Raw genomic sequence first — 27614 nt, forward strand, 5'->3', positions numbered from 1 at the left:
CTCCCTTGAAACAAGACAACTCTTTGGCACACCTGCATTTTTGTTATATCAACAGACAATTATTATTTTCCACCTGTCTTGGTATGTCAGAGAAAAACAGAGCACTCTCCATCTCACAGTTCCAATCTTGGGAGGCCAGGTTTCAGTGATCGCCCTGCCTACCTGGACTGGAGAATGTGTGTGACGGTTTGTGGCTGGGAAGGGATGCTGAAGATGGAACCAGTTTGTCTGTTTTGGGGAGGGTTTGTTTTCACTGAGTGAGGCACCTGGAAGGCATGCCGAAGGTGGAACCAGTTTGTTTGCTTTGGGGAGGGTATGCTTTCGCTGAGTGAGGCAAGGGGTAGGCAGTCCTACAGGAGTACTGAACAGCATGGACTGCTAACACTGTCACAACTTTCTCACATCGGTAGTAAAACTCCTCGGTGGCGGAGTAACAAGAAACTGCATGGTCTAAACAACCCAATGGAGACTAAGGTAATACTTAGATTTGTTGTCTATTTACATTTTGAAACCTTTGCTGAAGTACTCCATCCAGACTATATGGTGCCAGATACTATTGTAGTGTTTACAAAGTCCACAATGATGTCATTGTAAGGGTCAGTACAACTGAATGCATTCAACTGGAATGTGTCTTCCACTTGTTACCTAACGCCTCTGAATCAGAGAGGTGCAGGGGGCTGACTTGGGGAAAATCTCAGTCGGCCTTTAATCTCTTACAGCTCTGCACCATGTGAATGAATGTCAAACAATAGGAATTATTTGAACAGAGTAAATGTTAATAACGTGCCATGTTTCATGAAATGTGACTGCAGCATTTAGCTTAGTGTCAGTGCACTCGTCTTTATGAGTGAATATACAGGTAACTGACAAAATAAAGGAAACACCAACATAAAGTGTCTTAATAGGGCCACCATGAGCCACATCAGCTTCAATGCACCTTGGCATCGATTCTACAAGTGTCTGGAACTCTGTTGGAAGGATGCGACACCAGTTTTCCACTGGAAATTCCATAATTTGGGGTTTTGTTGATGTTGGTGTAAAATGCTGTCTCAGGCGCCACTCCATGGCATTTGGTTTTCATTGTTTTCATGCTCATCGAACCATTCAGTGACCACTCATGCCCTGTGGATGGGGGCATTGTCATCTTGTGGATGGGGGCATTGTCATCTTATGGGTGCGTAGCCAAAATGGGGGCATAGCCATGGTAGCCAAAATAATGGGCAAACTAATGGCCTACAAAGCATACTTTGTATCAATATACCCTTATTTATTTAAGTGTTTCAATTATTTTGGCAGTTACCTGTAGTTATTGTTGGGCGTGTGGCATAATTACATTCAATCTCTGCTCCTGAATTAAGTTATTTAATTCAAAACATTATGGCGGACTTAAAAGCAATAGGGGAATACTGAAACACATAGTTTAATAAGTCTGAGTGATTAATATTTGTACATATTCATGTTTTGGATGTACAGTATTTGATGATGAAGTTAATGATGATGATTATGATAATTGTGGAACAAACGATTGTTCTTAGAGCAGCAGTCTCGCTAAGCATGTGACACAAATCACTTACAGGACTTGAAAGAACATACTGGAAGCGATAGTTTACAAATCGCTTTATTTGAGCCCCTGCCACGGCAAGCTTTTCATAATAGAAACTGATGGGTGTGGTCATTTCTGCGTTTACACCCGACTGTAGTACACTATATATATATATATATATATATATATATCTGGACAAACTTGTTCCTGTTGTTCCCTCCATGTCCCAAGGCCATACCTCGAATACCTCGAATACCTCAAATGGGCAGCTACCTGGGTGTCAACCATCTGCCAATTTACATATGTAAACAAGTTATCCCCCATAGCCCCCCTTTAGTTATGGTTTCAGCTGATTTAGTGTTTTATGTTCAAATGGGTAAAATGAGCTGTGGCATTATTGTCTAATTATGTTCTTTCTTTACATTTGATACTCTTGAAGGCTATGAAAGTATGCTGCAGTATTTAGGCCTACATGATTTGATTATTATAGCATGAAACCAAGTTGAGCATTTCTTTTCAACTGATTCTGTCCTCCTCAACAGGTTTAGACAGAAGAGCTTTTCATAAAGGATCATGGTATGTGAGATCATTCATCCATTAGCCATGATGATGGTAATAACAAGCATATTCCAGCACAATAAGCTAAGCAACAGGAAATGTACTTTTTGAAAATTGAAAATTGTATTATAGATTTGTAAGTTATTGTAAATAACATGTATTTTTAAGTTTATTGTTCATTGTTGGCATTTGATGTTCGGGTTATTGAAACATGACCAATGCTGAGGCCACACGCCTGTCTGCACATTTCTTATAACTATGTTTGTATGTCTGCTTTTAGCCTGGTGTCCGCAGCGGGAGGAGGCTCTCTGATGGGCTGATGCTGGAGCAATCAGAGGAAGGACAATTGGTCGTTTCCAGTGTTGTCGATGGCTCCTTGGCCAATCAGGGTCTGAAAGAAGGTATGACTTTTGAGTCTCTTAATTAATACATAAACATGTTGTTGAGTCTCAAAGCTCCCAAAAAAACAAAAAAACTAGAGCTTTCACTATTGGAATTTTTCTCAGACATTTGTGCATAAGTAAAATACATAGCTGTTTTTAAGGACACATTTGGAATCATTGACATATTCGGTCACCATGCTTTAACTGTGTTTCACTTTGAGAAATGTTATTTTTTTTCAGGAGATGAAATTGTGGGTGCCACAATCAACTTTGACCAACTTTCGAAAGACGATGTGTTGAAAATACTGAGGTTGATGGATGATAATGGATTTGATGAGAAGGTTCAAGTTCTGACGAAAAATAATTTGCGCAAGAGTATGGGGACCTTGGACAGCATCAAAGCACCAGAGGAGGTTTGTGGAATACATTTAAAGTTAAACAGAATTAGCTGAATAACAAATTAAGTCCATTTTCAAAAGGTTGTTAGATCAATTATATATATTGTTATTGGATTGCTTCTCTTTGCAGATGTTGAAGGATTCCTATAACAGACTCAATGCCAAAATAAAGAAGTTCATGAAGGAGGACAGCTCTGGACAACCTACAGCTTCTGGGGAAAGATGCTCTCCTAACGCGCAGGTACCGAGACCTCTCTGGGCCAAGCCTGATGTCAGAGGAACAGACTCTACAGTGACTCTCAATACTCCTGGTGGAGAACTTTCGTTGCCTAATGCCAACATGAGTACAAGGGATCTCTTTCTAGCTCAATTGAATGGGTCTATAGAGGCTGATCCTGATGTCAATATCTCCAATTTACCTTCAGTAGACCTTAAAGGTTCCAAAATAGATCTAGAATTGCCAAATTCAGACATTGGCATCCCATCTGGGAAGATCAAAACACCAAGTCTTGGTAGGGCTGACTTTGCTATATCTGGACCAAGATTTAAGAATCCAGACCTGGACCTCTCAGTGGATGAGATGTGTGTATCAGATATCAGTTTGCCTGACCTCAATAGTCCAGATATTGACATACCCCCAGGTAAATTCAAACTAACGAAACCACATGCAGAACTCAAAGCTTCTGATTTCGATGTGAATGCCCCCTCTGGTAAACTGAAGATGCCCAAATTTGATGCTGATGTAAAAACACCAAAGCTAATTCTCAAAGCTCCCAAGATAAAAGGTGGACTTGATGCACCTGACTTGGACTTACCCAAAGTCGACCTGAAATCACCTAAATTAGATGTAAACACTCCAGATATTGACATTGATTCACCCACAGGGAAATTGAAAATGCCCAAATTGAAAATGCCAACATTTGGAATGAAGGGGCCTCATATTGACAAACATGGAGATATAGAGGGACCAGACCTGAACTTGTCATCTCCCCAACTCAAGGGTCCCAAAGCAGACCTCAACATTCCAGATCCTGATATTGGCCGCCCATCAGGAAAATTCAAATTGCCAACTTTCAAGATGCCAGATTTAGGTTCCTCTGGACCAAAGGTTAAGGGGCCTGGCTTTGATCTTTCAGCCGACAAGTTTAATGCTGGGATTGATGCCCCTGACATGGATTTACCAGACATGGACCTCAAAGCCCCTAAATTAGATGTAAACACTCCAGATATTGACATTGATTCACCCACAGGGAAATTGAAAATGCCCAAATTGAAAATGTCAACATTTGGAATGAAGGGGCCACATATTGACAAAGATGGAGACATAGAAGGATCAGAACTGAACTTGTCATCTCCCCAACTCAAGGGTTCCAAAGTAGACCTCAACATTCCAGATGCTGATATTGGCCATCCATCGGGGAAATTCAAAATGCCAACTTTCAAGATGCCACATTTAGGTTCCTCTGGACCAAAGGTTAAGGGGCCTGGCTTTGATCTTTCAGCCGACAGGTTTAAAGCTGGGATTGATGCCTCTGACATGGATTTACCAGACATGGACCTCAAAGCCCCTAAATTAGATGTAAACACTCCAGATATTGACATTGATTCACCCACAGGGAAATTGAAAATGCCCAAATTGAAAATGTCAACATTTGGAATGAAGGGGCCACATATTGACAAACATGGAGATATAGAGGGACCAGACCTGAACTTGTCATCTCCCAAACTCAAGGGTCCCAAAGCAGAACTCAACATTCCAGATGCTGATATTGGCCGCCCATCAGGAAAATTCAAAATGCCAACTTTCAAGATGCCACATTTAGGTTCCTCTGGACCAAAGGTTAAGGGGTCTGGCTTGGATCTTTCAGCCCCCAAGTTTAAAGCTGGGATTGATGCCCCTGACATGGATTTACCAGACATGGACCTCAAAGCCCCTAAATTAGATGTAAACACTCCAGATATTGACATTGATTCACCCACAGGGAAATTGAAAATGCCCAAATTGAAAATGTCAACATTTGGAATGAAGGGGCCACATATTGACAAACATGGAGATATAGAGGGACCAGACCTGAACATGTCATCTCCCAAACTCAAGGGTCCCAAAGCAGACCTCAACATTCCAGATGCTGATATTGGCCGTCCATCAGGAAAATTCAAAATGCCAACATTCAAGATGCCAGATTTAGGTTCCTCTGGACCAAAGGTTAAGGGGTCTGGCTTGGATCTTTCAGCCCCCAAGTTTAAAGCTGGGATTGATGCCCCTGACATGGATTTACCAGACATGGACCTCAAAGCCCCTAAATTAGATGTAAACACTCCAGATATTGACATTGATTCACCCACAGGGAAATTGAAAATGCCCAAATTGAAAATGTCAACATTTGGAATGAAGGGGCCACATATTGACAAACATGGAGATATAGAGGGACCAGACCTGAACATGTCATCTCCCAAACTCAAGGGTCCCAAAGCAGACCTCAACATTCCAGATGCTGATATTGGCCGTCCATCAGGAAAATTCAAAATGCCAACTTTCAAGATGCCAGATTTAGGTTCCTCTGGACCAAAAGTTAAGGGGCCTGACTTGGATCTTTCAGCCCCCAAGTTGAAAGGGGGAATCAGTCCCCTAGATCCGAATCTGCCAGATCTCAAAGGCCCCAAACTAGGCCTAAATGCACCAGATGTAAACTGTAATATGCCCTCAGGTAAAATCAAAGTTCCTACATTGAAGAAACCAAAGGTTGATCTGAATGCTCCTGATCTGGACATTGATGGCCCCTCTGGTAAACTGAAAATGCCCAAATTTGGGCTGTCTGGTAAAATGCCAAAATCCACAAAACTGAATCTCAAAGCCCCAAAGATAAAGGGGGGAATTGATTCCCCAGACTTGAATTTACCAGATGCTGACCTCAAAGCCCCTAAACTAGATAGAAATTCCCCCGATTTTGACATCAATGCCTCCTCTGGGAAATTCAAAATGCCCAAATTCAAAATGTCTAAATTCAGAGGCCTAAAAAGACCAGATGTTGACATTGATGGAGACTTAGAGGGTGCAGATATAGATATCAATGCCCCCACAGCTAACCTCAAAGGTCCCAAAACAGGTCTAAAAATGCCAGATTTGAAGATGCCTGATTTCAGGCTATCTGGGCACAATGTAGATAAACCTAACTATGACTTACCTGATATTGATCTCTCAGCCCCAAAGCTAAAGGGGGGCATCAATCCCCCAGATTTGCAACTACCTAAAGGTAAAATCAAAGGCCTAAAACTAGACCTCAATGATCCAGATTTGGATGTTGACGCTCCCTCAGGAAAACTAAAAATGCCCAAATTTGGACACTCAGGCACTATGCCAAAAGGACCAAATCTGGACATAAATGCAGGTGCGAAATCACCAAAGTTCAGTCTAAATATGCCAAAGATAAAAGCTGGGATTGATGCGCCTGACATGGATTTACCAGACATGGACCTCAAAGCCTCTAAATCAGATTTAAACACTCCAGATATTGACATTGATTCACCCACAGGGAAATTCAAAATGCCGAATTTGAAAATGTCTACATTTGGAATGAAGGGGCCACACATTGACAAAGTTGGAGATATAGAGGGACCAGACTTGAATTTGTCATCTCCCAAACTCAAGGGTCCCAAAGCAGACCTCAACATTCCAGATGCTGATATTGTCAGTCCATCAGGAAAGTTCAAAATGCCAACTTTCAAGATGCCAGATTTAGGTTCCTCTGGACCAAAGGTTAAGGGGACTGACTTGGATCTTTCAGCCCCCAAGTTGAAAGGGGGAATCAGTCCCCTAGATCCGAATCTGCCAGATCTCAAAGGCCCCAAACTAGGCCTAAATGCACCAGATGTAAACAGTAATATGCCCTCAGGTAAAATCAAAGTACCTACATTGAAGAAACCAAAGGTTGATCTGAATGCTCCTGATCTGGACATTGATGACCCCTCTGGTCACCTGAAAATGCCCAAATTTGGGCTGTCTGGTAAAATGCCAAAATCCACAAAACTGAATCTCAAAGCCCCAAAGATAAAGGGGGGAATTGATTCCCCAGACTTAAATTTACCAGATGCTGACCTCAAAGCCCCTAAACTAGATGGAAATGCCCCCGATTTTGACATCAATGCACCTTCTGGGAAATTGAAAATGCCCAAATTGAAAATGCCTAAATTCAGAGGCCTAAAGGGACCAGATGTTGACATAGATGGAGACCTAGAGGGCCCAGATATAGATATCAATTCCCCCACAGCTAACCTCAAAGGTCCCAAAACAGGTCTAAAAATGCCTGATTTGAAGATGCCTGATTTCAGGCTATCTGGCCCTTATGTAGATAAACCTGACCATGATTTACCTGATATTGACTTCTCAGCCCCAAAGCTAAAAGGGGGCATCAATCCCCCAGATTTGAGACTACCTAAGGGTCATCTCAAAGGGCCCAATTTAGATCTCAATGCTCAAGATTTTGATGTTGATGCTCCATCTGGTAAACTGAAAATGCCCAAATTTGGGCTTTCAAGTACAATGCCAAAAGGACCAAATGTGGACATAAATGCAGGTGCGAAATCACCAAAGTTCAGTCTACAAATGCCAAAGAATAAAGGTGGGATTGATGCCCCTGGTGTGGATCTACCAGACATTGACCTCAAAGCCCCTAAATTAGATGTAAACACTCCAGATATAGACATTCATTCACCCACAGGGAAATTCAAAATGCCCAATCTGAAAATGCCTCAATTTGGAATGAAAGGGCCAGATATTGATCTAGATGGAGATATAGAGGGACCAGACTTGAATTTGTCATCTCCCAAACTCAAGGGTCCCAAAGCAGACCTCAACATTCCAGATGCTGATATTGACAGTCCATCAGGAAAATTCAAAATGCCAACTTTCAAGATGCCAGATTTAGGTTTATCTGGACCAAAAGTTAAGGGGCCTGACTTGAATCTTTCAGGCCCCAAGTTTAAAGGGGGAATTAGTCACCCAGATTTGGATCTGCCAGATGTTGACCTCAAAGGCCCCAAACTAGACCTCAATGCACCAGATGTAAACTTTAATATGCCCTCAGGTAAAGTCAAAGTACCTACATTGAAGAAACCAAAGGTTGATCTGAATGCTCCTGATCTGGACATTGATGGCCCCTCTGGTCACCTGAAAATGCCCAAATTCTTGCTGCCTGGTACAATGTCAAAATCCCCAGTCTTGAGGCTCAAAGCTTCAAACATTAAGGGGGGAATTGATGTTCCAGACATGAATTTACCAGATGCTGACCTCAAAGCCCCTGAACTAGATGTGAATGCCCCAGATCTTGACATCAATGAACCCTCTGGGAAATTCAAAATGCCCAAATATAAAATGCTTAAATTCAGAGACCTAAAGAGACCAGATGTTGACATTGTTGGAAACTTAGACGGCCCAGATATAGATATAAATTCCCCCACAGCTAACCTCAAAGGTCCCAAAACAGGTCTAAAAATTCCAGATTTGAAGATGCCTGATTTTGGGCTATCTGGGCCAAATGTAGATGAATCTGACTATGACTTACCTGATATTGACCTCTCAGCCCCAAAGCTAAAAGGAGGAATCAGTCCTCCGGATTTGAGAATATCTAAGGGTCATCTCAAAAGCCCAAACTAGACCTCAATGCTCCAGATATGCCCTCAGGTAGATTCAGAGTTCCAACCATAGAGAGGCCAAATGGTAGCATCAAAGCCACTGATTTTGACATCAACACTCCTACATTCAAAATGCCTACATTTGGGTTGTCTACACCAAAATGACCAGATCATGACATCAGTGCTGACCATGGTTAAATTGTCAAAGAAGGAAGGATGGGATTGGTTCACCAGATCTGGACCTACCTACAATTGACTTAAAAGCCCCTAACATAGATTTAAACACTCCAGATATGAACATTGGCTCACCGTCTTGGAAATTCAAAATTCCTCACCTCAAATGCCTAAATGCGGGCCTTTCTGGTCTGAAAGGTCCAGATGCTGGAATAGATGGAGACATTGAGGGACCGGACCTGAGCTTGTCAACCCTGAAAGTAAACACAGGGATCGGTAGTCCAGATTTAGACATAAATGTTCCCTCTGGTAACCTCAAAGGCCCCCAAGCTGATCTCAATTTGCCAGACAGTAACGTTGCTATACAATCTCGAAAATTCAAACTGCCGTTGTTAAAATTGCCTCAGTTTGGAAGTCCCAATTGAAGAGCAGTATCAGCTATGGACTTTATGAAAACAAATGACATTTCTCCTCCAAAAGCTAAAGTGGATCTAAAAGCACCAGACTTGAAAGTTAGTCACGCAGATGTCAGCCTGAGCTTACCCAAAGCTGATATCAGAGGCCCAGAATACAAAGTGTCATCCCATAGTAAACGCAGATCTGATATCCCAGGTAGAGCGCATATAAAAGATGTTGAATGCCAGGTGGAGTATATATAAAAGTGCCTGTTGGGAAGTCTAGGAAGGTGAAAGGTACGGCTAGTTATCCCATTGCAGATATTGATTTGCCAAAAGTTGATTACCAAGTGTTTGGTGTGGATCTCAGAGGTTCAGACCTTAACCTTGATGACCTCACAGTGAAATTCTAAATTCCCAAATCCAAGACTTCTACATTGGGTAGTTATACAAGAATACCAGATATAGACTCAAGTCTTCCCAGTATTAACACCTCAATCCCTATATTCCCAACCCAAAGTGGGGATTAGTGGTTTCACAGACAGATTTTAATTTGAGAAGAACTGACCTCAAGGGCAATAAACAATCAGAAAGCCCCAACTGGTGAAACCGGCAGATAAAAAGAAAGGACCAAAATAGTCTAAAATTGTAGTCCATATGACAAGTTTGACTCATGGTTCAAACCCACAAATTTCTGAAGATCAATAATATTTAATCGCTGTACAGTATTTCCCAAACATGTCAAAGGGGATGTACCAGACGGAACTGGGAGCCTGAGAAATCGGCACAAGGAAGAGTCAAACCTTAGATCTCAAACACTCAGATGTCTCGATTTCAGTGCATCAAATGTGGACCTTGAAGTTCCAGAAGATGAGAACTTAAAAGGGTCAAAGCTTACAAAGCTTATATAGCATTCAGACAACTGACTAAATGTAATTTTAGGCTTGTTTGAATCACAATCTTCTGTTGAAACATAATGCAGAAAACTTCTGTTACTAGCACTTATTTGTACTTTTTATGTAAATTGATTGGTGTTTGTTATGAACATGTTGAAAATGTATGTGTAAAGGGTTCTCATTTTGTCTTTGGTTTTACAAAATGGATGAAAAGCTATTTGAAAATGTGTTTTTACTGTACACTTGCTGTTTTACAATAATTTGTTTTATCTTTATATTGATGTATTAACAGTAGGCCTTATTTTCCATATTTTTGCATTTGAAATAACCTCTGGAAAATTCATTCTGTCAAGTATGATAAAACATTTAACTCAACTGCTATTTTTGTAGAAGTATTTATTTATTCGTTTTATTAAAAAAACTATAGTATTGCTTCACCTATTAGAGATTTTCACCTCCGCACCGCTCGGTGGTAGTCTTATCACGCTTGACTTTACACAATATAAACGTCATCAGTACAATATCTTTTGCACCACCTCACAACCTTTCTGGTATTTCATTCCAAATAATGTGTTTAATAAATTGGGAGGTCTTCAATTTTTACTGAATTGTAATTATATTACTGAAATATTACCCGCTAAATTGGCTAGGTTTCCCCAACAAGCTTTAATCAAATCAAACTTTATTTGTCATATGCGCCGAATACAACAAGTGTAGACGTTACCGTGAAATGCTTACTTTACAAGCCCTTAACCAACAGTGCAGTTCAAGAAGAGTTAAGAAAATATTTACCAAATAAACTAAAGTAAAAAGTAACACATTAATGTAACAATAACGAGGCTAATCGTAAATTGGTACTTCCTGCTTTAGTTTTTGCTTGAAAGCAGGAATCATGAGGATATAATTATGGTCAGATTTGCCAAATGGAGGGTGCGGAAGAGCTTTGCATGCATCTCTGTGTGTGGAGTAAATGTGGTCTAGAATTTTTTTTACTCTCGTTGCACATGTGACATGCTGGTAAAAATTTGGTAAAACTGATTTGTTTGCCTGCATTAAAGTCCCCAGCCACTAGGAGAACCGCTTCTGGGTGAGCATTTTCTTGTTTGCTTATGGCCTTATAGAGTTGGTTGAGTGCAGTCTTACTGACAGATTCGGTCTGTGGTGGGAAATAGACGAATAATATAGATGAGAACTCTCTTGGTAGAAAGTGTGGTCTACAGCTTATCATAAGGTACTCTACCTCAGGCGTGCAATACCTTGAGACTTCTTTAATATTAGACATCGCGCACCAGCTGTTATTGACAAAAAGACACACACTCCCACCCCTCGTCTTACCAGACGTAGCTTCTCTGTTCTGCCGGAGCATGGAAAATTCCACCAGCTCTATATTATCCATGTCGTCGCTCAGCCACGACTCGTGAAACATAAGATATTACAGTTCTTCATGTCCCGTTGGTAGGATAATCGTAATTGTAGGTCATCAATTTTATTTTCCAATGATTGCATATTAGCAAGTAGAATGGATGGCACTGGGAGTTTACTCGCTTGCCTACGGATTCTCAGAAGGTAGCCCGATCTGCGTCCTCTTTTCCTCCGTCTTTTCTTCAAGCAAATTATGGGGATTTGGGCCTGTTCCCGGGAGAGCAGTATATCCTTCTCATCGGACTTGTTAAAGGAAAAAGGTTCTTCCCATTCGTGGTGAGTAATCGCTGTTCTGATGTCCAGAAGTTATTTTCGGTCAAAAGAGATGGTAGCAGCAACGTTACGTACAAAATAACTTTATTTATTTATTTATTTTGCTCCTTTGCACCCCATTATTTCTATCTCTACTTTGCACATTCTTCCACTGCAAATCAACCATTCCAGTGTTTTACTTGTTATATTGTATTTACTTCGCCACCATGGTCTTTTTTTGCCTTTACCTCCCTTATCTCACCTCACTTGCTCACATTGTATATAGACTTATTTTTCTACTGTATTATTGACTGTATGTTTTAGTCCATGTGTAACTCTGTGCCTCCTGGGCCATATACAGCGTTTCTCACTGAGTTCCCTGAATTCCTATCGGACCTTGTAGTCATAGCAGATAATATTCTAATCTTTGGTGACTTTAATATTCACATGGAAAAGTCCACAGACCCACTCCAAAAGGCTTTCGGAGCCATCATCGACTCAGTGGGTTTTGTCCAACATGTCTCTGGACCCACTCACTGTCACAGTCATACGCTGGACCTAGTTTTGTCCCATGGAATAAATGTGGTGGATCTTAATGTTTTTCCTCATAATCCTGGACTATCGGACCACTATTTTATTACGTTTGCAATTGCAACAAATAATCTGCTTAGACCCCAACCAAGGAACATCAAAAGTCGTGCTATAAATTCACAGACAACACAAAGATTCCTTGATGCCCTTCCAGACTCCCTCTGCCTACCCAAGGACGCCAGAGGACAAAAATCAGTTAACCACCTAACTGAGGATCTCAATTTAACCTTGCGCAATACCCTAGATGCAGTTGCACCCCTAAAAACTAAAAAAATGTCTCATAAGAAACTAGCTCCCTGGTACACAGAAAATACCCGAGCTCTGAAGCAAGCTTCCAGAAAATTGGAACGGAAATGGCGCCACACCAAACTGGAAGTCTTCCGACTAGCTTGGAAGGACGGTACCGTGCAGTACCGTAGAGCCCTTACTGCTGCTCGATCATCCTATTTTTCTAACTTAATTGAGGAAAATAAGAACAATCCGAAATTCTTTTTTAATACTGTCGCAAAGCTAACTAAAAAGCAGCATTCCCCAAGAGAGGATGACTTTCACTTTAGCAGTGATAAATTCATGAACTTCTTTGAGGAAAAGATTATGATTATTAGAAAGCAAATTACGGACTCCTCTTTAAACCTGCGTATTCCTCCAAACCTCAGTTGTCCTGAGTCTGCACAACTCTGCCAGGACCTAGGATCAAGAGAGACGCTCAAGTGTTTTAGTACTATATCTCTTGACACAATGATGAAAATAATCATGGCCTCTAAACCTTCAAGCTGCATACTGGACCCTATTCCAACTAAACTACTGAAAGAGCTGCTTCCTGTGCTTGGCCCTCCTATGTTGAACATAATAAACGGCTCTCTATCCACTGGATGTGTACCAAACTCACTAAAAGTGGCAGTAATAAAGCCTCTCTTGAAAAAGCCAAACCTTGACCCAGAAAATATAAAAAACTATCGGCCTATATCGAATCTTCCATTCCTCTCAAAAATTTTAGAGAAGGCTGTTGCGCAGCAACTCACTGCCTTCCTGAAGACAAACAATGTATACGAAATGCTTCAGTCTGGTTTTAGACCCCATCATAGCACTGAGACGGCACTTGTGAAGGTGGTAAATGACATTTTAATGGCATCGGACCGAGGCTCTGCATCTGTCCTCGTGCTCCTAGACCTTAGTGCTGCTTTTGATACCATCGATCACCACATTCTTTTGGAGAGATTGGAAACCCAAATTGGTCTACACGGACATGTTCTGGCCTGGTTTAGATCTTATCTGTCGGAAAGATATCAGTTTGTCTCTGTGAATGGTTTGTCCTCTGACAAATCAACTGTAAATTTCGGTGTTCCTCAAGGTTCCGTTTTAGGACCACTATTGTTTTCACTATATATTTTACCTCTTGGGGATGTTATTCGAAAACATAATGTAAACTTTCACTGCTATGCGGATGACACACAGCTGTACATTTCAATGAAACATGGTGAAGCCCCAAAATTGCCCTCGCTAGAAGCATGTTTTTCAGACATAAGGAAGTGGATGGCTGCAAACTTTCTACTATTAAACTCGGACAAAACAGAGATGCTTGTTCTAGGTCCCAAGAAACAAAGAGATCTTCTGTTGAATCTGACAATTAATCTTAATGGTTGTACAGTCGTCTCAAATAAAACTGTGAAGGACCTCGGCGTTACTCTGGACCCTGATCTCTCTTTTGAAGAACATATCAAGACCATTTCAAGGACAGCTTTTTTCCATCTACGTAACATTGCAAAAATCAGAAACTTTCTGTCCAAAAATGATGCAGAAAAATTAATCCATGCTTTTGTCACTTCTAGGTTAGACTACTGCAATGCTCTATTTTCCGGCTATAAAGCACTAAATAAACTTCAGTTAGTGCTAAATACGGCTGCTAGAATCCTGACTAGAACCAAAAAATTTGATCATATTACTCCAGTGCTAGCCTCTCTACACTGGCTTCCTGTCAAAGCAAGGGCTGATTTCAAGGTTTTACTGCTAACCTACAAAGCATTACATGGGCTTGCTCCTACCTATCTCTCTGATTTGGTCCTGCCGTACATACCTACACGTACGCTACGGTCACAAGACGCAGGCCTCCTAATTGTCCCTAGAATTTCTAAGCAAACAGCTGGAGGCAGGGCTTTCTCCTATAGAGCTCCATTTTTATGGAACGGTCTGCCTACCCATGTCAGAGACGCAAACTCGGTCTCAACCTTTAAGTCTTTACTGAAGACTCATCTCTTCAGTGGGTCATATGATTGAGTGTAGTCTGGCTCAGGAGTGGGAAGGTGAACGGAAAGGCTCTGGAGCAACGAACCGCCCTTGCTGTCTCTGCCTGGCCGGTTCCCCTCTTTCCACTGGGATTCTCTGCCTCTAACCCTATTACAGGGGCTGAGTCACTGGCTTGCTGGGGCTCTCTCATGCCGTCCCTGGAGGGGGTGCGTCACCTGAGTGGGTTGATTCACTGTTGTGGTAATCCTGTCTGGGTTGGCGCCCCCCCCCCTTGGGTTGTGCCGTGGCGGAGATCTTTGTGGGCTATACTCAGCCTTGTCTCAGAATGGTAAGTTGGTGGTTGAAGATATCCCTCTAGTGGTGTGGGGGCTGTGCTTTGGCAAAGTGGGTGGGGTTATATCCTTCCTGTTTGGCCCTGTCCGGGGGTGTCCTCGGATGGGGCCACAGTGTCTCCTGACCCCTCCTGTCTCAGCCTCCAGTATTTATGCTGCAGTAGTTTATGTGTCGGGGGGCTGGGGTCAGTTTGTTATATCTGGAGTACTTCTCCTGTCCTATTCGGTGTCCTGTGTGAATCTAAGTGTGCGTTCTCTAATTCTCTCCTTCTCTCTTTCTTTCTCTCTCTCGGAGGACCTGAGCCCTAGGACCATGCCCCAGGACTACCTGACATGATGACTCCTTGCTGTCCCCAGTCCACCTGGCCATGCTGCTGTTCCAGTTTCAACTGACCTGAGCCCTAGGACCATGCCCCAGGACTACCTGACATGATGACTCCTTGCTGTCCCCAGTCCACCTGGCCATGCTGCTGCTCCAGTTTCAACTTCCACCTGACTGTGCTGCTGCTCCAGTTTCAACTGTTCTGCCTTATTATTATTCGACCATGCTGGTCATTTATGAACATTTGAACATCTTGGCCATGTTCTGTTATAATCTCCACCCGGCACAGCCAGAAGAGGACTGGCCACCCCACATAGCCTGGTTCCTCTCTAGGTTTCTTCCTAGGTATTGGCCTTTCTAGGGAGTTTTTCCTAGCCACCGTGCTTCTACACCTGCATTGCTTGCTGTTTGGGGTTTTAGGCTGGGTTTCTGTACAGCACTTTGAGATATCAGCTGATGTACGAAGGGCTATATAAATAAATTTGATTTGATTTGATTTGATTTGTGTTGTTGTATGTGTCGAACTGCTTGGCTTTATCTTGGCCAGGTCGCAATTGTAATTGAGAACTTGTTCTCAACTTGCTTACCTGGTTAAATAAAGGTGAAATAAAAAAATAAAAAAGTTACAAATAACGCAAAAAAACTAACAAAATAGCACAATTGGTTCCGCGCCATCTTAATGTTGTCACTTCTGCTCTGCTTCTGCTTTGTGATCAAAGCCATTCCCAGAGAGAGTTTATTTCTGTGATCAAAGCCATTCCCAGAGAGAGTTTATTTTTCTGATCAAAGCCATTCCCAGAGAGAGCTTATTTCTGTGATCAAAGCCATTCCCAGAGAGAGTTTATTTCTGTGATCAAAGCCATTCCCAGAGAGAGTTTATTTCTGTGATCAAAGCCATTCCCAGAGAGAGTTTATTTCTGTGATCAAAGCCATTCACATAGAGAGTTTATTTCTGTGATCAAAGCCGTTCCCAGAGAGAGTTTATTTCTGTGATCAAAGCCATTCCCATAGAGAGTTTATTTCTGTGATCAAAGCCATTCCCATAGAGAGCTTATTTCTGTGATCAAAGCCATTCCCAGAGAGAGTTTATTTCTGTGATCAAAGCCATTCCCAGAGAGAGTTTATTTCTGTGATCAAAGCCATTCCCAGAGAGTTTATTTCTGTGATCAAAGCCATTCCCAGAGAGAGTTTATTTCTGTGATCAAAGCTATTCCCAGAGAGAGTTTATTTCTGTGATCAAAGCCATTCCCAGAGAGAGTTTATTTCTGTGATCAAAGCCATTCCCGGTGGTCTAACTACACTAATGAAAACTCATCTTAGCTTTGGTGATGATCACAGAGCTTATCCAGAACTTAGTTTGGAAGGTGTGGGCTTACTTGAAAAATCTTGTTGTAACAAAGACATAAGTCAAATTTTCCATTCACGGAATCAACTTACGCCTAGAGGAATATTTTTGGTGGGAACATGCTTATTCCTGACATTGCCTGGAAAAAAGCTTGGTTGATGCCTTACCAATATTGTATACCAAACAAATGTAAGGAAGTGCACTTTAACATTCTACATAATATATATCCATGTAATTCTATGTTGTCCAAATGTGTGGCTGTTGATGATATCTGCGTTTTCTGTGAAAAAGGTGAAAATCTGATTTACTTGTTCTATGAATGTATATCTGTGATAGATTTTGGGGGAAACCTTGCAGAATACTTATTTACCTTTTTGAACATTACCTATGTTTTTGTCATGAAGGATATAATATGTTATTATTGCAATGATAACAAGACCATTGAAATGATTGCGAATGCCAAATACTTTATACATAAACAAAAATTCCAGAATTCTATACCAAAATATTTTTGATTGAATTAAATCATCTTGTTAAGACATTAACCCTAGTGAATAACAAAAATCATAACATCTTCCTGAATCATTATAGTGAGATTTTTTCAGAGTGAATACAATTGCACTAGAATTGTCGTTCTTTTTTACAATTATTTTGTATATATATTATTTTTTGTATGTAGTTAGTAATTTCTTGTTAATGTCTGTTTTTTTTCATAGACATGATTGATGTAGGGATGTAAGTTAATGCTAATTTTTATTATGAATAAACAAACAAAAATAAAAAATATTAAAAAATAAATAAAAAATTTAAGACGCACGACCTTTCTGATTTTGAAACTGGAAAATACATGTTTGTTTAGAAATATGATCCGTGTAATGCGGTTTTAAAGAAATTGCACGTATTTCATTGTCTTAATTGGGTTTACAGAAATGTGTTGTTGCTATATCAGTTAACGTTACTGTTAGGATTGTGTATTGAAGGAAAATTAGGTGCAGGCACACTTTTTATTCCGGTCAAAATGACAGCACACAGTAACATAAAATGTGCCCAAAACACAGAACATAGACAAAAAGTAACGTGCGTAACAATATCCACAATATCCACACACCTTGCCTGACGAGGATTCAGTCTCCTAGCTGGCCAGTTGGACTCCAGGTTGCGGTGGCCAATCCAGATGAGGAAAGGGTTTTAGCCCCCTCAAGCCAATGTCTCCACGCCTTCAAAGCCTTAACTACAGTCAACAGCTCCCGGTCCCCCACATCATAGTTCCGCTCCAGGGGCGGAGCTTCGGTGGCGTGCCCGAGCACTGAGAGAGCACGGCTCCTATCCCAGCCTCTGACGCGTCCACCTCCACTATGAATACCAAAGAGGGATCCGGATGGGCCAGCATGGGAGCCGAGGTAAACAGAGCTCTCAGCTGCCCAAAAGCCCTGTCCGCCTCAACCGACCACTGCAGACGTACAGGACCCCCCTTCAGCAGTGAGGTAATGGGAGCAGCCACCTGGCCAAAACCCTGGATAAATCTCCGGTAGTAATTGGCCAACCCTAAAAATCGCTGCACCTCCTTTACCGTGGTGGGAGTCGGCCAATTACCCATGGCTGCTGTGCCGTCACTCTCCATCTCCACCCCTGATGTGGAAATGCAATACCCTAGGAAGGAGACGGACTGTTGAAAGAACAGGCATTTCTCAGCCTTGATGTACAGGTCATGCTCCAACAGTCGTCTAAGTACCTTGTGCACCAAGGACACATGCTCGGCACGTGTAGCAGAGTATATCAGAATGTCATCGATATACACCACTACACCCTGCCCATGCAGGTCCCTGAAAATCTCACCTACGAAGGATTAGAAGACTGATGGAGAATTCATCAACCCGTACGGCATGACGAGGTACTCATAATGCCCTAAGGTGGTACTAAACGCTGTCTTCCGCTCGTCTCCCTCTCGGATACGCACCAGATTGTACGCACTCCTGAGATCCAGTTTAGTGAAGAAGCGCACCCCGTGCATTGACTCAATCGCCTTGGCGATAAGAGGTAGCGGGTAACTGTACCTCACCGTGATTTGATTGAGACCTCCATAATCAATGCACGGGGGCAGACCTCCATCCTTCTTCTTCACAAAAAAGAAACTTGAGGAGGCGGGTGAAGTGGAGGACCGAATGTACCCCTGAAGCAGGGATTCTGAGACATATGTCTCCATAGCCACCATCTCCGCTTGCGACAGGGGATACAAATGACTCCTGGGAAGTGCAGCGTCTACCAGGAGATTTATCCCACAAGGCGAGAGCCAAATCGGCATATTCTGGGGAAATGCGCACGGTGGAGACCTGGTCTGGACTTTCCACCGTGGTAGCACCAACGGAAACCCCTACACACCTCCCTGAGCACTCTCGCGACCACCCCGTGAGAGCCCTCTGTTGCCAGGGAATGGTGGGGTTATGACGAGCCAACCAGGGAAGGCCTAGTACCATGGGAAACGCAGGAGAGTCAATGAGAAAGAGACTGATTTTCTCATTCTGACCCCCCTGTGTCTCCATGTCCGTGCCCTCCCTGATTAGCCCGGACCCTAATGGTCGACTATCCAGAGCGTGAACCAGAAAAGGTCTATCCATAGGAATAATGAGGATCCCTAAACTAAGTGCTAACGCTCTGTCAATAAAATTCCCAGCTGCGCCTGAATCGACGAGCGCCTTATGCTGGGAATGCGGGGAGAACTCAGGGAAACAAACAGGTACAAACAGGTGGACAACAGAGGATGAGAGTGGTGCATACTCACCTGGGGTGACGTCAGAGTGCCCTGCCTGCTGCCTCGACTCCCAGAGGGACCAACCCGGCACCGACCAGCAGTGTGCCCTCTGCGGCCACAGATGATGCATGTGAAGGCCCCTCCTCCAGCCTTCCTACGCGCAGCCCCTCCCAACACCATGACCACCGGAGTGGAAGTGCTGGGAGGTGGAACTGACAGAGCCCCGTCAGGACGTCCACGGATGACCAGCAGGTTATCCAACCTGATGGACATATCCACCAGTTGGTCAAAGGTGGTGGTGGCATCCCTGCAGGCCAACTCGCGTTGGATGTCCTCATGTAAGCTGCATCGATAGTGCTCCGCCGGCCAAGGTCCGGAACTCCTGTGCGCTCCTCGTCCCCTGCCTCTTTGCGGCGTTCACCCGCAGCTCTACCTTCGGGTGGTTGGTCAAAGATGGCCCGGAAGCGGCGGGTAAACTCCTCGAAGTGGTCCAACGCCGCGTCTTCCTCTCCCCACACAGCGTTTGCCCACTCCAGAGCTCTCCCCGACAGGCATGAGACGAGGGCGGATACTCTCTCCCTTCCTGAGGGAGCTGGGTGAACAGTGGCCAGGTATAGGTCCAGTTGGAAAAAGGAACCCCTGGCACTGTGCGGCCGTCCCATCATACTCCCTGGGAAGGGAGAGATGTATTCCACTGGAGCTGGATCCGGGCGGGACGGGTAGAGATAACCCGGGTGAGACCTCCTGCCTCTCCCAGTGATTCATGGTCTGGACATTTCGATTTATCATGGCACCGAGATGATGTAGCATAGCCGCGTGTTCCTGGACCCGTTCCTCAACTCCTCTGACCGGTGTACCTGCTCCTGCTGTAGGATTCTGTTAGGATTGTGTATTGGAGGCGAAGTCAAGTGCAGGAGAGCAGAGTGTAGTGAACATGCACACTTTTTATTCCGGTCAAAATGACAGCACAAAGTAACATAAAATGTGCCCAAAACACGGAACATAGACAAAAAGTAATGATTGTAACAATATCCACAATATAAAAATACACGTAACACAAACAATCCTACACAAAGTCATGATGGGGATCAGAGTATAGAGGAATAAATACATATGAATTGATTGGGGAATGAAAACCTCGAACGCCGCCCGAACAAGGAGAGGAGCCGACGGCGGACGTCGTGACAGTTACAATGTGTGGTAGAGGCATTACTAAAAGTCTGAGTATTAAAACAGGCTAATGCTAACTTAGCTAGCTGTCACTTTATTGTAGATATGTAGTGGCTGGTATGACCAGTAGTACATATAAATGCTGATCATCAAATGTCCTTTTTAAGTGAATGCTCTACCCTTGAATGTATCCATTCCTTACAAATTTGTGGACCCTGCAAGATCAAGTAGGTCTGTTTTTCATTCATTGCCTTCTTATTATGCACTTAGCCAGAATAGATTCTGGAATCCGCAGTATTAAGGGTCAGAATCTATTAAGGCTATCATGCACTATTTATAATGTATAATTGAACTGATGGTGCGAATTTAATGGGGCAGGTTTGCAAGTTCTTTTTTTTTTACATCTCTAAAGTATATATTTTTTTACATCACTAAGTTTGGTGTGGAAATCAGCCTTACAATACAGGCAGTATGCCCGTGTATCATCTCCAATAAACGTATTCAACCAGCCTTTGAATTCAGGGTTTGATTCCCACTCCTTTCTGTATTTTTGAGTGTACAGTTTAGACTGAGACACGATGAGCTAGCCAGCTAGATGTTTAGTTTATGTCACGGAGAGGCACACACACAGTGGACAAGGTGAATAAGTGACTGAGGCTGTGCGAGTCAAATGCAGTGATTTATTTTTGTGCAGTGATTTATTTTAGACAAAGAACATTTTACATTTACATCCCGCCCTGAATGTAAGCCAGGTCGGAATCAGCCAGTGGCGGCTTCCCGCATGCGCAATTAATTTGCAGTCTGGTCTCGGAGGGGTGAACATCTCCTGCTCTGACTGTTGCGTGAGGACTGGGCCGCCTGTGAGTGCTTTGGGATGGGGGTGGGGCCCCCGGACCGGGCAGCACCCCCGGCCCCGGCAGCACCCACTGCTCGCTGAGAACAGTAAGAACGATACGTGCTTTCACGTCAGTCTCCAAAAGACTCCAATAACACCAGAAAAAGTCACTAGATTTGTCGCTAGTCGATTTAAAAAAAAATGTGTCGCTAGAGGGGTCTGAATACTTGCTAAATATAGCGACAAAGTCGCTAACTTGGCAACACTGCGCACATACCCAGAAGCAAAGTCATTTACATAGAGTTTGAGTTTGAATAAAACCAGTTAATTTGGTATATCTAGCCTGCTATAATTTTTTCAAGACATAGACCTAATGCCTGCGCCTTAATGTAAAAATAGTCTTAGTTAGCTTGTCAACTATAAAAACAGGTTCAAGCGTAATCAGATAACCTTGCTTGGAAGATAAAACTACTTTCAACGCACACTAATCCCATGTCCCTGTCGCTAGAGTAGTGAATTCAAATAGCTTTGGCTGCCGTCTATTGGAAAGAAATGGTAACTACACTGAGTCAAAGTAGATTTAAATAATATATGCTATTTAGCAGGCGCCTTTATCTGGGTACATGGTAGTCTAAACAGATCATAGAAACAGGATTACAATGTTGATGTCATGGATGGTCAGTCCTTGCATCTATTGCTCTGTCTATGAATTTGAGAGTGGATACATTTCTCCAGCCCCACTCCTCAGCTTTTTACCAAAAGAGGAGCAGGGAGCACTTTGTTTTTGTTGCTGATTGCCACTTTAAGAAGGTAAGATGCAGATTAAATACACACCAGAATATGTTACAGATCATATACAAATGTCCCATCACTCAGACAGTTAGTGAATACACAGCATCCAGCACAGCAAAACAATAAATCAATCAATCAAATGTATTTTACAAAAGCCCTTTTTACATCAAAAGAATAACCACAGTGGTTATAGAGAGTGCAACAGTTAATTGGCTTTTCATAGCTGAGCATTCATAGGTTGAGAAAGAGAGGTGAAACAGCAGAACCGGAACAAGGTAGCACATCCATTGAAAAAAAATAAATAATAATAAGTGGAACAACAATTCCACTCCGATTCCCTTCATGGATGGATGTATCTTTGAATTTGTTGTTGAATGTCCTTCGCCATTTTCGGAACACCAGCCAGCTCCCCCAAGGTGATCGATAGTATGTCTTGGCTCGCACTGGGATTATTGGGATTCTGAGCTCACAGGTTCATACAGGGAGTTATGGTCTTCACTGATCTTACTCTTTGTCAGCTCCATCTGTGGCGTATAGGGGCAGGACTATGACCTCTTCTCCACCGCAGCACAGGAACACTCTGGCACTCAGGGGTCAGTTTGGCATGCTGTACTAACCGTTCTTTCCTATTGGTAGAAAACAATTAAGGCATCTATTAGGCTATAGTTATATTCAAGAAACACTGCATATACTTGAAATAAACAATAGTCTTAGAAATAACATTTGCATGTACATCCTCTGCCTCCTGCACAGTCTCCTCCAGGATGAAAACATTTTCAGGGATGAAGATGTCATCCTGACACAAACAAATGTTTTGTTAAGACAACTGAACCCAAATATATCATTTGGCATTAACAAGCTCCCGGTCTTGTAGGCTTTGTCAACACACACACACACACACACAGCAAATACAGAGACATTTATTTTTCAGAAAACATTAGCTATGTCAACTTCAGTCTAGCCAAATGAGGTGGAGGTAACGAAACATTACAAAAACAAATCTGTCAACAAAATGTATTCCAGTACTTGACTAACTGAGGTGGAAGCTAGCTACAGTAACTATCTAATAACAGGAGTACACAGAGAAACTATGTTGCAATTTTCATTGCAGTTGAGTTGCTTGCTAACGTTATTTGATGGAGGGTGTTACACAAAACACTTCAGACGCAATTAGCTAGCTACCTTCAACTAGAGTTGCAACAAAGTTATCCAGTAGCCTTGCTATTGAGAATAGTGATGGGTCGTTAGCGAATGAGTCAGCTCAAAGATCCAGCTCTTGTAGGTGAACGTTGGGAGCCGGCTCGGATATCAGAAGAGCCGAATCTATTTATACAAATATTTTTTAAATTAAGATATCAATAATCAAAATATTTAAATGAATAGAATTAACTAATTAAAAGAACGAATAAAGAAATAAAATAATACAGGCAGGCCTACATGCTCAAGCACACACAGATTTGTTCTGAAAGATCTGCAGATCCTCTGAGCTGGTGGAAGAACAAGGCCTCTGTCTACCCACGGCTTACTTAAAGTCATGACAGAGAGACTCTGCATAGTGGCCACATCCGTTCACTCTGAGAGGGTCTTCTCGAAAACGGGACAAATAATTACTGAGAGAAGAAACCGCATCAGCCACTCGAAAGTGAGGCAGCTTGCATTGCTGAATGCAAATCTCTCATAAGAGCAAAATATGGTCAGCATTGCTGTGTGCTGCTGGTTATAACATGGCAATAAAGAAGAGAGAGAAAAGAGGGACCAGTTTAAGTTTTTAAGTGGGATGCTGCAGTTTTGCATATTGTTCTTTTTTTTGTTGATATGGTGCAATATTCTATTGTGTTGTTCAGATTGTATTAATTTTGAATGGTCAGATTTATATGCACTTTGTTAATATACATTAAAAAGTTATACTTTAAATGCAAATGCTTAATAACATTCTTTTTCATAACAAACCATTGCATTTTTAAATACATTGTGGTTAAGGTAGAGTATGATTTCATTTAATAATTTAATTAGAATTGTTTTAACACCAATCATAGTCAAACTATTGCAAACTGTGACTTGAAAAAATACAAAACATATATTTTTTAAAGAGCCGTTTGGGAGCCAAAAAAGCCGTCTCTTTTTGGTGAGCTGAGCCTAACGAGCCGGCTCACTGAAAAGAGTCGGAATGCCCATCACTAATTGAGAAAGGCCGCCGTAGGCAGACCTGGCTCTCAAGAGAAGACAGGATATGTGCACACTGCCCACAAAATGAGGTGGAAACTGAGCTGCACTTCCTAACCTCCTCTCCAATGTATGACCACATTAGAGACACATATTTCCCTCAGATTACACAGATCCACAAAGAATTAGAAAACAAACCCGATTTTGATAAACTCCCATATCTACTGGGTGAAATTCCACAGTGTGCCATCACAGCAGCAAAATGTGTGACCTGTTGCCACAAGAAAAGGGCAACCAGTTAAGAACAAACACCATTGTAAATACAATCCACATTTATGCTTATTTATTTTCCCTTTTGTACTTTAACCATTTGTACATTGTTACAACACTGTATATATACAGTACATAATATGACATTTGCAATGTCTTTATTCTTTTGGAACTTCTGTGAGTGTAATGTTTACTGTTCATTTTTTATTGTTAATTCCACTTTTGTATATTATCTATTCCACTTGCTTTGGCAATGTTAACATATGTTTCCCATGCCAATAAAGCATCTTGAATTGAATTGTTCTACTCCTCCAGGCTATCTCTATCTCGGGTCACACACACCACATCTTATCTATGGAATGCCAGCTGTAGGTCAATTGTTAGCTCAAGCCCTAGAGGCCCAACTCAGTCCCACATACACAGATGAGAGAGTACTCATCATAGCTATTCGATACATAAACAGTATTAACATCATCTTGTAATTTTTCTCTCACAAAATAATTTGTTGATGCTTCAATGGTCTTAAAATTCCAAATCAAATAGTTAAATGATCCTTGGTGTGACCATCTTAAAACAATTCCCCACACACATACACTAGCCACCACACTAACACCCAATGGAAATGATGGGGGCATGTTGAAAAAAAAAAGAAATGTCCATATCACCTGAAATCAATGATGTCATCGTTGTAGGAGCTAGATGAGTATGTCAAGTCAGGGTGAGGTTTGTAATGCAAATGTCTACACTAACTACTGGCATGGACGGTGTTTTAATATGCCGATGTGAAACATTTAATACCTGAAAAAAGATATCAAGGATGCATATAGAGTAGGTGAAACCATGCATTTTGCAGAGACACTCTGAATTGGCATATTTTTGTACAGTGGTATGTAGAGTACAGTACATATTAAAAGTTAAATATTCACAAGCATACAGTTTGTCTTGAGTGAATAGAGAGCTCATAAAAAAACAACCTTAGATTTGGAGAAAATCTCAGTCGGCCTCTAATTTCTTACAGCTCTGCACAATGTGAATGAATGTCAAATAATAGGAATTATTACCTGAAATCAATTCAAATCAATTCCATATTTGGTTTGATGTAACTTTTTTAAAGGTGTTTTGGCCATTAAAAAAACCATTCTCATATTAAATGTTAGGTTGTGGTGGCTAAAGTTAGCTGAAGTTTGTAGTGGATGTTTAAACTAAACTGAACCATGGATTACAGTTTCTCTTGGCCCATTGTCACGTTCTGACCTTAGTTCCTTTGTTTTGCCTTTGTTTTAGTATGGTCAGGGCGTGAGTTGGGGTGGGCAGTCTATGTTTGTTTTTCTATGTTGTATTTTGCGATTGGCCTGGTATGGTTCTCAATCAGAGGCAGGTGTCGTTAGTTGTCTCTGATTGAGAATCATACTTAGGTAGCCTTTTCCCACCAGTGTTTCATGGGTGATTGTTTTCTGTGTCTGTGTGTTCCACACGGAACTGTTTCGGTTTTCATGTCTGTCTTTCAATTTGTTATTTTGTATTTCCGTGTTCAGTGTTTTTGTTCATTAAAACATGAAGAACACGTACCACGCTGCATATTGGTCCGATCCCGTTACACCCATAGACTACTTTCAGGGTGAGGAACCATCTAACATAACTGTAAAACAGTAAGCGACTCCTTTAAGTCATTTAGCAGAGGCTGTTATCCATAGCGACGTACATATTCAGTGCTTGATCGTTTGGTGGGAATAGTGACTCATAAAGACCTTGATTCTCTCTCTCTGTCAACAAGATCAACACCATCATGTACTCAGACAGAGTGCTGGTGATGCATTCTGGGAAGGTGGTGGAGTTTGACAGCCCTACTGATCTGTGTCAAAGAGACGACTCCATTTTCTTCAAGCTGGTTGGTGCGAGGGGGGAGAGAGAGTAGAAGCCATCAGAGGACTAATGCAAATGGGAAATGTCAATGGCGATCTCTCTCTGTTTCCCCACAGGAGACCAGTGGTGGATGGAATCGGTGGACCAACCAACCACCCGTCCAATGGCGGTGGTAGAAGTTGGCCCTATAAAAATTACTGGTCCAGGGTTAGATTTTTAAAATCCCCATGAGCGTTAAGGTTAGGATTGGGTTAGGGAAATCTGATCCTAGATCTGTGGTTAAGTGCGGAGACTTCTTCCTCGCTCGAGGCCCACCGACTGACATTTGACCTTTGACCTCAGAGAGTAAGGTATGAATAATCCAACCCGAGCAAGATTATTATTTTATTATCTTTTAGGAAGTTGGGTTAATTTTCTAGCTTTTTATTCATGAAACGCGTTAATGTGGTACGAAAGAACTGACGATGTGTCAATAGCACAGAGGTAATGAAGAAACAATGAATAAGTACTTTAATTGCTTTTGTATGAAGGGAGTATACTATAGCACTATAATGGATTTTGGCTGAAAAGTTGTCATCCTAGACAAGTCAGTCATTCACTTTGCAGCATCATCAATCATTTATGAATGTCTGAGATTCCTTTTGCACCTGGTCTGTTGGCAGTATGATCTGTATAGCTAGAGTGCACAATAATGGACATTCTTCACATAGATAAAACACATGTTTACACAATGTTTTCTGTACGGACATGCTACAGACTAATATCATTTGTGATAAATAAAGACAATTTAAAGTTGCTATTTCTCTTTGTTTACCATTCACACAGAGCACATTTGTTTGGAAGCTCCTCACAGTATTGTTACGTCTGAGGATTTCAAGCCATTCTGTAGCAGAACTACTGTATATCAGTCATTTGAGAATGTTTCTGTTTTGTAATATACTGTAAGAGAGAACATCTCAGGGAGAATCGCCTTTGCATGCAGCGTTTTCAGTAGTGGTCAGTACTCTCATGTACAGTAATATGAGGGTGTAACATTTTCAAAATAAAATGGCTGCACTGGTTTTACACATGTCTGGTCACTTTTTAGATTGATTGAGTTTGCTTGAATATCATTATGACAATCGTCATAATCGTCATATTTCTATGATTTACACATCTCATGTTATTGTTTTGATGAGTTTGGGTTCATCAAAATGTCAGTACGATTACATAATTGTCATTTAATGGTAATTGGAAGGAGTAGCCCCACCTTAAAGGTATGGTTACACAGTAAGAATGTTATGATG

General features: G+C 41.9%; 1 protein-coding gene across 1 annotated transcript; it reads left to right on the top strand.

Annotated features, from left to right (window-relative positions):
- The first annotated feature begins 235 nt into the window (after positions 1–235).
- Positions 236–10359, top strand: LOC109887699 (neuroblast differentiation-associated protein AHNAK-like). The gene is made up of 5 exons (XM_031799812.1): positions 236–474; positions 2086–2119; positions 2382–2502; positions 2725–2897; positions 3013–10359. Exons 2-5 carry the CDS (start codon positions 2117–2119, stop codon positions 8533–8535), a joined length of 5820 nt encoding a protein of 1939 aa, XP_031655672.1. The 5' UTR covers positions 236–474; positions 2086–2116; the 3' UTR covers positions 8536–10359.
- Positions 10360–27614: the final 17255 nt, after the last annotated feature.

The sequence above is a fragment of the Oncorhynchus kisutch genome, linkage group LG20, assembly GCF_002021735.2.
Source record: "Oncorhynchus kisutch isolate 150728-3 linkage group LG20, Okis_V2, whole genome shotgun sequence".
NCBI classification, from domain to species: domain Eukaryota; kingdom Metazoa; phylum Chordata; class Actinopteri; order Salmoniformes; family Salmonidae; genus Oncorhynchus; species Oncorhynchus kisutch.